Source organism: Palaemon carinicauda, chromosome 3 (genome assembly GCF_036898095.1).
Source record: "Palaemon carinicauda isolate YSFRI2023 chromosome 3, ASM3689809v2, whole genome shotgun sequence".
Lineage (NCBI taxonomy): Eukaryota > Metazoa > Arthropoda > Malacostraca > Decapoda > Palaemonidae > Palaemon > Palaemon carinicauda.
The window spans coordinates 100,574,341-100,585,303 of NC_090727.1; the positions used below are offsets into that span (position 1 = coordinate 100,574,341).

Consider the following 10,963-nt stretch of genomic DNA (forward strand, 5'->3'; position numbering starts at 1 on the left):
GCTTGCTGAATCAGAGTACCTAGAAATTCATTATGATAGGTCTCTATTAAAGTCTGCCTAATTTTACACAACTTTACGTAATTCTGAGAAATAGCTTTATTATCAGGGTCAAATTCTGGATCTTCAACTGAAAGAGGTTGAAGATTAGGGATAAGGTTTAGAGAAGTCAATTCATAGCCTCGCACGAGCTGTTCCGGCGTTATTGGTTCGGGTACATTGTCAGTCTCAGCACGAACAGCTTCTTTGAAGGCTATAGGTCGTCGATTAATGATGCACAATATTACAGACAAGAAATTCAAAGTCTACATACGTCAATATAAAATTCTTAATTGCTCCAAACATTAATCTTTTGACCATTTTTACACAGACTTCTACTAATGATCCCAATTGACTGCAGCCTTTGAAATATTGCTGAAAGGAGAGGGGTTTTACATTATTTTCCTCAAAATATAATTGCGTCTGAGGGTCACTAATGAAGGAAGTTATGGTATTACCTCCTGCCACCAACTGAGTCCCAAGATCACTAATACAAAGTTGAGGAATCCCGTACTCAAAGCAGTGTAGCTGAAATGCTCTTAAAAATTCTGCAACATTCAAACTCCTGCAAATTTTGAGGTTAACTGCCCTAGACCAAGTACAGGTGATACATAGTAACCAAACCTTACGGGTCTCTTTTCCATCCTTCGTATTGAAGGGTCCTAGATAATCCATAAATATGTTAGAAAAAGGAACCGTAGGAGGATCTGCTCTGAAGTCTCTGTAAAAGTTCTGATTTAACCTTATATAACGATTATTAAACCTACGACAATGAACACACTGTTTAAGAGCCTTTTTCACAACTGAGAAATGTTTAGGGATGTAATAATGCTTTCCGAGCTCTGTTAATACAGAATAACATCCTAAATGTAATAATTTGAGGTGTGCATCCCAAATAATTAGTTTGGTCAAATGACTGTCTGGGTGCAATAATAAAGGGTAATTTCCACTTAAGCCATAATTCCATTTTTTGAATTTACTCTTAACTCTCAGAAGACCCTGTGAATCTAAAAATACATTAAGTTGCGTTATAATAGGAGGAATGTCTTTTCTGGAATTAAGACCATGCTGTAGGTAAGAATATACCTCAGGATAATGCTTCCTTTGTTCATTGTTTAACAAGTAATTTATAGCCTGGGAAAAGTAATTAGCGACTGGTGAGCAAGCAATTTTCGCTTTCAGCTTCCACTTGTGCACCACTAAGAAAATATTGCGAAAAATCAATACAAGTTTCCTGAAATTGGAATAATTATTAATATCAATAAGATTGTTAGCAACTTCAATAACCTGAGCTGTGGAAGGAGTTGCTTGAACTTCAGTGGGCATCTCAAATGCTGGTATGGTAGTTGACAATTCTGGAACTTCATTTATACTTAAATTTGGTCCTGAAAAAAAGCAAGAATTTTGCAACTGGTTGTATGACACACATCTGGTGATTATGTCCGCAGGATTGTTTTTCCCTGAAATAAAGCTAAATTTTATAGGAACCATTTCACACATTCTTTGTATATTATGAAGTCTATTTACGACAAATGGAGAGGAGAATGTTTATTTAATTTGTCCAATTTCAAGGCAGCAGAGTTCAGCCAATGTAAGGCACAGAGAGAATCAGTATACACGTAAATATTATTAACCTTTAAGGGTTTTAAGCAAGCAGATCCAGACAAATCTTTGTAAATCTCAAGAGCACACTCAACACTTAAATGTATTGCGTTAAGTTCCAGAGAGGGCATGGATTTACTCTTAAGTTGCTTATTTACAAGTCGGTTTTTGGCATGTATAAAGCTTAAGCGATTGGATTCAATATGCTGTAAATAGAGTACACAACCAAATATGTCCTTACTTGCATCTGAAAAAATATAAATATCATAATTGCCATCTCGTGGACCAACACACCTAGCAATTTTTAAAGGAGGAGCTCTGTTGGTTTGCCTGCAAATATTAATCCATTCTCTCTGCAATTCTTGCGTTAATGGTTGATCCCAATGTAAATTCTTTTGACACTGTAATTGATGCATGAACAATCTACAGCGGTTAAACAATGGCATATTAAAACCAAAAAGGTCAAACTGTGAAGCAATTGTTTGTAAAAGAGACCTTTTAGTATTAGCATTGGGATCAAGAAAAATTGGTTTAGTGAAAATTTCGTCGGAACATCGATCCCAGTTTAAACCAAACAACTTGTTATGTAAAGGCGTAGCTGCCTCGGCTTCGCGGTCCACTTCATCCTGTAAAGTTGAATCATTAGTTACAACCTGCTGAATGTCAAATTTATAGGGATTGAATATATTGGAAAGCTGTTTATACGACCACTCTAACTCCTCTGAAGTATTGGCAGTAATGGCCCCATTGTCCATATAAATCATGGAATAGATAGATTTCTTTAAATCTGCTATTCGAGAATCCTCTGAAGGTTGTAAAACAAGTATGTAATATAATGAAATCATTAATAAAAAGGGACTACATCTAAGGCCAAAAGGTAATCTTACATTCTTAAAAGCCAATAAGGAAAAATCGCCTTGATTCACATTTTTGTACCAAAAAAATAACAACTTGGACTGATCAGTTTCTGTTAAGGATAACATATTAAAGGCTTTCTTAAGGTCAAATATGAGTAACTTTTGGTCAAATCTAAGCTGTAAAAAGGAAGAGGGCAATTTTTGGTTTAACGTAGGCCCTGAATACATGCACTGGTTATGTGACAAAGATATATTATTAGAAGAATCCCTAAGGTTAGACAAAAATACAATCCTACATTTGGTACTATCCCTATCCAGTTTAAAGATAGGCATGTGTGGTAAAAAAGAATGTTGAGGATTCTCACTTTTAAACACTTCTAAATCATAAATGGGTTCAATTATGCCTGCCTTCAATTGCTCCTTAATTGTTTGGTCAACGAGCTGCAAACGTTCTGGATGTCGTTTAAGTCTCTTGAGGTTAGACCTTAATATCAACTTAGATAGATTTTCATTCTTTGAAAGTAAATGAGAAACTTTCCCATTCCACAGCAATGGAACGATAATACGTCCATCAGACTCCCTACGACGAAGGGTTTTGATGGTAAATTCGACCAACTGGTTATTAAGTTCAATACTTTCATCATTGTAGGAATTCTGATCGTAATTTAAGTAGTAATTGCATTCAGACTCTAGAAGTTGATCAGTGGCCTGTTGCAGTGGTTTCTCCATAAGCATACCTCTTTCATTTATTACAGAAAATGAACAGTTTACCTCAAAGTTATTATTAACGTCATCATCGGCAAAAATATCAACTTTAGAGTTCAGCAAAAATGAATTACTCTGGATATGAATAGCAGAACTACACTCAAATGGGTTACTAACAGCCGAGGTTGGCACTCTCTTATCAGCTCAATTATCAATATTCTTAATCATTAAATCAATGCTACCAGACAACAAAATACCTGCATGACACTCGGTATACATCGATGAATTTATTCCTCCAAAAACTGTATCTGTACCTGCAATACAATAAGCGAAGTCTGTACCTAAAATGAGCTGAACATTATCAATTTCATGAGAAAATTTATTAATGAATTGATCAGCTAATTTAACACCTTGTGCCTGAAATTTATCAACTAATCTACCAAGCAGAAGTAATTTCAATGCTACATTAATGTTTGGTACAACCAAGCAATAAATTATAAAGGATTTATCTCCAATCGTAACAGGAACTTCAACAATTTCAGTAAAATACTCCTTGTTACCATTAAACCCATTAACTGTTAGCTTTACTTTAGAGTTAATGATTTTAAGATTATTCTCCTCCGCCAATTTCTTAGTGATAAACGTGCTCTGCGAACCACTGTCTTTCAGTCCTCTGTAAACAGTCCCCCCAACTTTAAATGAAAAGGTGGGTAAAATGGAATCACCTTGACAAGTAGGAAGTACGGCAACACCGCTGCTTATTTGAGGAGAAGTTTCCACCTTGGATTTGCAGTTATTAATATTGTTAGTCTCTCTGTCTGGTGACTGACTCCTATCACATAGGTAAGTCATATGCCAGCTGTTACAATTTGAACAGCGTCTTTTGAATTTAAAACGACACTTACCGGAAACATGATTAAACTGGCCGCATTTTACACATCCATTTCTAGATTTTAAAATATGCACTTTATCTGTAGGAGAAAGAAAATTAGGACACTTATGGATAAAATGAAATTTATCAGTATTTCCAACTGCAGAACACAAGGAACACCGAGGCGAAGACCTGTCTTTATCATATGTTACTGCTTCCGCAGCCATGCTGGTAGTACTCTCTTTAGGAAGAGGGAGTGTTAATGTTTTGACACGTGAAGCTTTACATTTCAAGCTTTCAACACCTTTCCCGTCACTTTCGTACCTTTCGCAAGCTGCAAAGAAATGTGAAATAATGTCATTTAAGGAAGGATGGGTTTTTCCTGTAATATTAATAAAATGACGCTGAAAGCGACCATTTAAGCCGTGCCAAGCAAAATATCTGACAAATTCATCCGCTCCAATGTTAAAAGTCTTGACTGCTTCACATACTGATCGGAGGATGGAAATAAATGTGAAGGGGTCATCACCCTCTCTTAGACTTAACTCCGTAATTTTCCTAATTGCATTGTTTTTACAAACCTCCTTAGAAGCAAAGGCGGAAATCAATAATTCTTTGGCATCTACATAACGCTGTTTGTCAGCTTCCAGAGAACATAATAAAGTCTTTGCTCGACCGTCTATCTGTTGCTTCAGCAATAAAAGTAAATCTCTATCAGGATACTGAAATACATTAGTTGTAGCCTCAAACTCTGCTATAAATTTCAATAAATCTTCTCCTTCTTTACTTGTAAACTTAGGAAGAGGAGCTGTTGGCTGTTTCAGTAAACTGCGGGCCACGTCGGGAATATTAGAACCATTATTACCCCTGGAAATCTCAAGTAATGGTAAACAATGCTCAATTTTATCTAGATAATCCTGGCAACTTGTTAATTCTGGCTCTAACTCTGCTTCATCAGATACGTCAGGAAATTTCTTCAAGAGGATTTGATCATCTAGCTCTGACAACTTGTTTCTATAATTAACAAGAAGACCTTTAATAGCTAATTTTTCTTCTTGTGTAAGGACAGAATAGGTGTCAGACCTATTGAATTGTTCGGTGACTTTTCTCCGAATGACTTTTCGTTGTCCAATCAGTACCTGTAAGTTAGCCATTATAACAAACTTATAACAAATGCAAAATAATAAAATGTTAACTTTCTGAAAAGGAAAAATATATTTATTTAAATGAAATGTTAATATCCTGGAAAGGAAAATGTCAAAGTCCTGCAAATAGAAATATGAGACTACTGGGAGCCCCGGTCGTGGTCAATTCTCTACTGGATCATCTGCACCATCATTAAGCACCTTTCATTGTGTTGCCCCACGTTGGGTGCCATAAGCAGAACACCATATAAATCTGTGATTTGTAAATAAAGGTTGGAAGGAAAAATGTAATTAAATATGATATTTATTACATAAATAAGCCTTTAAGATAACGTAGTAACGGAGTTACAAACAGTTGGTTGGAGAACAAGGCAATTCACGTAAATCGTAGGGCGTTTCCTTCGTTCTGCTTCGCTCGCTGTCTGTAAAGAAATATTCAAGAAGATTAGTATCTAAAAGTCATGGTCATTTATATAGAAGAATATACCCATCGGAATAATAACCCACTTAAAATTACCTTACAATTGAGCAACTGAGGTTTACATTAGTATCAGGAAGGAAATAAAAGGGCCGATACATCGAAACCGAACACCATCCTGAAATGAACGGTAAACCTAATATAAATTTGCTCGGTCGTAATATGGGAGACAATTCGTCATAAATATAATCATTCGAAACAATGTATTTGACGATTCTCTTACCCAAGTGTTAAGAACGTGAATTTATAAATAAGCTAGAGTTACTAGTCCGAGAGCTAAATCACCTGAAAGGACAAGAGAATACGATATATAAAACATTGACCACAAAAATCTATTACTAATCTTCATAAGGTTAAAAATGACAGACAGGAAAAACTTGAAATAGGCAACACAAGGCAATGAGAGTTCGCAATGATAACCTTAAAAATAAGCCCTATATATTCTTGGTACTCACCATTGTCGAACCATGCACAAAGGCGTTGCAGATGGATTTTGGCAGATGTTCACAAGAGGGTGACGTAGACCAGGGATCCCAATAAAGGCCTTTAGCCTAAAACAGGCATGTCGGAAGAGTCAAAATTGCAGGAACCTTCCCAGGTGAGTGAGGTCTAAGCTCTCTTCTCTGTGTCTCTCTTTCTGACACTGTCGGACGGCCGGGCTGCCTGCCTCCTCGTCGGCGTTTTCGCTCGAGTAAAGCATATGGAAGGAGGAGGAGTTAGCAAACTATCCATCTTTAAAGACTGGACGGCAGGAAAGACAGTTTGATGGTACCAAGAGTAGGGCAATTGAAATACCAAATTCTTAATAATTACTAGTCTTTCCTGTCGCCATGTGAAAATATGAAATATCTTGTACAGGAGTTATATTAAAAGATAACATTAAAATACATGATCAGGTATTTGTAGGTCAGTAAGTTTTATGTTGTAGTTTATTTAGAAAATACTTCTATAAAAATAAACTAAGGCTACAAAATAAGGGAAAATTTTTGTTGGTATTGTTTCCAGTTAGTGCAAAAAGCCAAAATATTTATTAAAAGATATAGATTATCTAGGAGAAGAAACCTAAACAAATATATGGGTAAGAAATCTGAGGAAAGGATAAGTAAGAGAAATCTGAGGAGAAAATGAGTAAGAGAAATCTGAAGAGAAAATGAGTAAGACGAATCTGTGGAAAAGGTAAGTAAGAGAAATTTGGATAAATAGATAGGTAAGAGATATTCAAAGAAAAATCTTTGGAGGAAATGTCTGTTGTTGGTTCTTGAATCAAACGATGAGAGCGAAGTAATGAGAGATAACTGGATGACGGCTCAAGTTGGAGGTCCATTAAGGCTATCAAAGGGAAACGTTACGAGGAAGAAGAATAATAAGAAGAATGCGTCTGGTTTGTTACTTTCTTACGTTGTCTAAGACTTCAGTTGGTATTTATAGTAACCGGGTGTTACACTTGTTTTGTAGTGATACATAGAGTACATTAATAGATTGTCTATCGTTTATAATGTATACTATAGAAATTGAAAAATATCCTGGAAAAAAGCAATTAGCATTAATTATGAAAAAAGTAGTTAATGCTAATTGCTTTTTATAAGGCATACCTTATAAATGACAGGCATAATGAATTATGTAGCATGTTGCATGAACATAAGTACAGAAATCTTTGAAACAATACGCAATAAAACATGCTTCATGCGAGGACTCATTATCACAGTTGGTTTAGTGTCCAGAGCTCATAACCCATTAGCTATAATCTGTATTGACAAGTATATTAGTGTATTTTATCAATTTTCTTTTATGTCAATACCTTCTATGTATCAAGAAGCTTTTCAATGAAGAAACCGGACATATTTTCTCCATTCCTTTTTGCATGGAGTTCTGGAAGAGAACGACTTTCCCCAAATGACACTGAACTGCGGAAAACTCATTTCCATGAAGTTTCCTGATTTAGGAGATAAATGCATTGTTGATGATGAGTCATTGGTTGAGTAGAATAGAACGTTTATTACATCTGTTTTATATTTTGGTAATCTGGAAATTTTCGTTGCAGGTATGTGATGGTAACGACTTCTAAGGCGAGGGAGAGAAGGCTGTCTGTTAGAATTCAAGGTAACGAAAATGAGATTTCATCTTTATTTATTCTGCTTTTGTTCCCTTTATACATAGAGGTGCAGTTCTAGAAAATGTCATTTATTAGGGGTTGCGAATTCACTATTATTTCCTAAAATTCCCGACCTTTTGAAACTCTCTCTCTCTCTCTCTCTCTCTCTCTCTCTCTCTCTCTCTCTCTCTCTCTCTCTCTCTTTTGTTATAACCACAAAGATTATTGACTTCATGAAGATTGTATAAAGAGCTGGTAAAAACATGTGACAAAATTACCCTTATTATTATTATTATTATTATTATTATTATTATTATTATTATTATTATTATTATATCTGAGCTACAACCCTAATTGAAAAAGCTGAATGCATTAAGCCCAAAGGCTCTAAGAAGGAAAAATAGCCCACTGAGGAAAGGAATTTCTTTTGAAAAGATCAGGAGATTGATTGATATAAGACGTCATTGCTTTCAGGGCCACTTGCACATAATTACATGCAAATGCCTGAGACGTTGGAGGGAGTCGGGAATAAGATGAAAGTGGAAGGGAAAGGCAAGAATTATTTTGGATGCTAGAACACCGGGATGTGATAGGGGGGAATATGATAAAGTTTACTTTTTGCATTTTTCTATTATTAGTGTCCAATTGGAATAATAATAATAATAATAATAATAATAATAATAATAATAATAATAATAATAATAATAAGCACAGTTTGAAAATGTTGAGACTATAGAAAGATAAGAGAGAGAAAAAGAGAAAAGAGGAAAAATATGAGAATAAAGGAAATCGTAATTAATCTATATAAATCGAGCAAAATAAACTTTGAGAGAAAGGAACCTGGGAAGAGAGGAGAATAATGATAGATAGGTAAGGTCTACCTTTTGGGGAGAGGAGACCACTTGTGTATAGTGGCAGAAAGAAAAGAGAACAAAAATTAATATTCCAATAAAGAACTGTTTTGGGATACAAATGAAAAGAGGAATGTGTAAAAGAGTAATAAGTGGGTGAAGGTAGGCGTGGCCTAAAGTTGCGCAGTTGAAGCGAATTGTAGTATTTGAAGGCGATTAATTAAGTGCATTGTTATGGTCTTTGGTGGAATCAGAATCAGCAAGGACCCAGGTCAGCTTTAATATTATTCCCGAATGACGAAACTTACTTGTTAAGGAAATGACTTGATTTTCTTGTCAAAGGAAATTCATTGGAAGCAAGATTTTGTTCACTGTTCGGTTCTGATTTCTTTTTCTTATTGATTAATCTGAAAATAATTTTAAATGAGGTTTGTGACATATTCAAAGACTAAGATATTCACAAATTAGTTTTTTAATCATATTTTTGCGAGCTTTTTATCTGTGTGCATTATCACAAGTAATACGCTATGGAAAAGGTTTATCGAGGTTCCAATCCCCCACGATTGTGCCTTTTGAATCTGTTTCTGCATCAATAGCCTTATTTATTATACCTTATAGTATAATGCCGTTAAATCCATATCAGCTTCACGCCACACCCGGGTGATCTGATATCATAAGTTGGAATTCTGCGTTTTGAAATCAAACCATTTTCAATGGGTGATCTTGAGTTGAAAAAATATAAAGAACCATTGATTGTCCACCAACACAATTTTCTTCTTTGTTTTCTTACTCTCATCTTCTGAAGACCTTTATAAATAGCCTGAAGCGATGCCCTTGTACGGGATCTATTATGCCCGAGTAACACACGGATGCTATCAAGTCTGCGGCTGTCGTAGTGGTAATGTATTAACTCATTGCGATTTAATTACGATGTAATAACGATAAATGTCGCCATTAATCGCCATGGTACGTATTTGCATCATGAGATAACGGACCGTACGCCATGTGATCGTAGGTTTTGACAAAAACATTCGCAGCTTACCGCCCCATTATCAACTTTTTTTTCTTGATTGATTTTCCAGTTACTCGAGTCATTAATTTTACAAAGCTTATGCTCGTAGTTTAGTAATATGTATTTTTGGAATAGCAGCAGCATTGTGAAAATTTCTCAATGATTTGCGTTATAGTTATGATCTTTCGTAAAACGAGTGTTTTTTTTTTTTTTTTTTTCAAAAGGGAAATCTTGAATGATAAATGCAAAAGTTAGATATGCTAGAGAAATAACCCATAGGCGTTTTGCATTCTCTCCATCATTGTGAGCTAAGAAGGTTTTGTTTGGGGTAGCCTATAGCTCTATATGCTGAGTCATCGGCAGCCATTACTTGGCCCCTTCGGTACTAGTTTGATGGAGGAGCCCTTGGGCGTGGATCATACATGCATAAGATCAGCGCCCAAACCCTCAACCCAAGGTAGGACCAGGGAAGGGTAGACAATGGCTGCTGATGACTCATCAGGTAGACCTGTAAGCTCTCCCAAACCTTCGTCCTTAGGGTTTTAGACACTACAAGTAACTATCGAGCTTGAGCATATCTCGAACCCCAGTCCGGTAGATGACCAGGCAGGGACATTTCCAATTGGCCACCGCAATCAGAATATGCTGGAAACTACCGAATCAACACGTTATAATATATCAAGTACAAGGGAGACTGTCTTATATCGTTTGAAGATTGGCCACTGAAGTTTGTCCAAGTATGTTGAATAGTTTGGTAACCCAACCATTGAGCGAAGACTATTATTGTCCTTTGGTGTTGGGGCATTTGTTGGTCGAGTGTCCCTGTCTTGGGGACTTGGGGAATAATTTTCTCAACGCAAACGCAGCCACCCATCCACACACACTCACATATATATGTATATATACATATATATATATATATATATATATATATATATATATATATATATATATATATATATATATATATATATATATATATATATATATGTATGTATATACTGTATATATATATATATATATTTATTTATTTATTTATAAGTTAGTTAATTTGTGTATTCATCACCATATACTGTTTTATGTAAGTCATCGGGTTTTGGACGTCTCTAATACATTAGATTGTGTTTTCATATATATACGTTTATATACTCTCTCTCTCTCTCTCTCTCTCTCTCTCTCTCTCTCTCTCGCTCTCTCTCTCTCTCTCTCGCTCTTTATACATATGTATATATTTCTATATATATATACATATATAAATATAATTAATTATATATAGCATTTCAAAAAGGATGTTATTTAATCAGATGGCCCTAT

General features: G+C 35.3%; 1 protein-coding gene across 8 annotated transcripts; it reads right to left on the bottom strand.

Annotated features, from left to right (window-relative positions):
• Nucleotides 1-1,582: 1,582 nt before the first annotated feature.
• On the bottom strand, nucleotides 1,583-6,546 carry LOC137638397 (uncharacterized). 8 transcript variants are annotated; one of them, XM_068370443.1, is made up of 3 exons: nucleotides 6,150-6,546; nucleotides 5,734-5,812; nucleotides 1,583-5,638 (listed from the first exon to the last, which is right to left on the bottom strand). In XM_068370443.1, the coding sequence occupies exon 3, from the start codon at nucleotides 5,223-5,225 to the stop codon at nucleotides 3,405-3,407; it is 1,821 nt and encodes a 606-aa protein (XP_068226544.1). In that variant the 5' UTR covers nucleotides 5,226-5,638; nucleotides 5,734-5,812; nucleotides 6,150-6,546; the 3' UTR covers nucleotides 1,583-3,404. The 8 variants fall into 8 exon arrangements, with proteins under 8 accessions (XP_068226544.1, XP_068226539.1, XP_068226541.1 ...); XM_068370438.1 differs by adding an exon at nucleotides 5,918-5,979 and having other exon boundaries at nucleotides 1,583-5,812; XM_068370440.1 differs by having other exon boundaries at nucleotides 5,918-6,546.
• Between the last annotated feature and the right edge of the window lie 4,417 nt (nucleotides 6,547-10,963).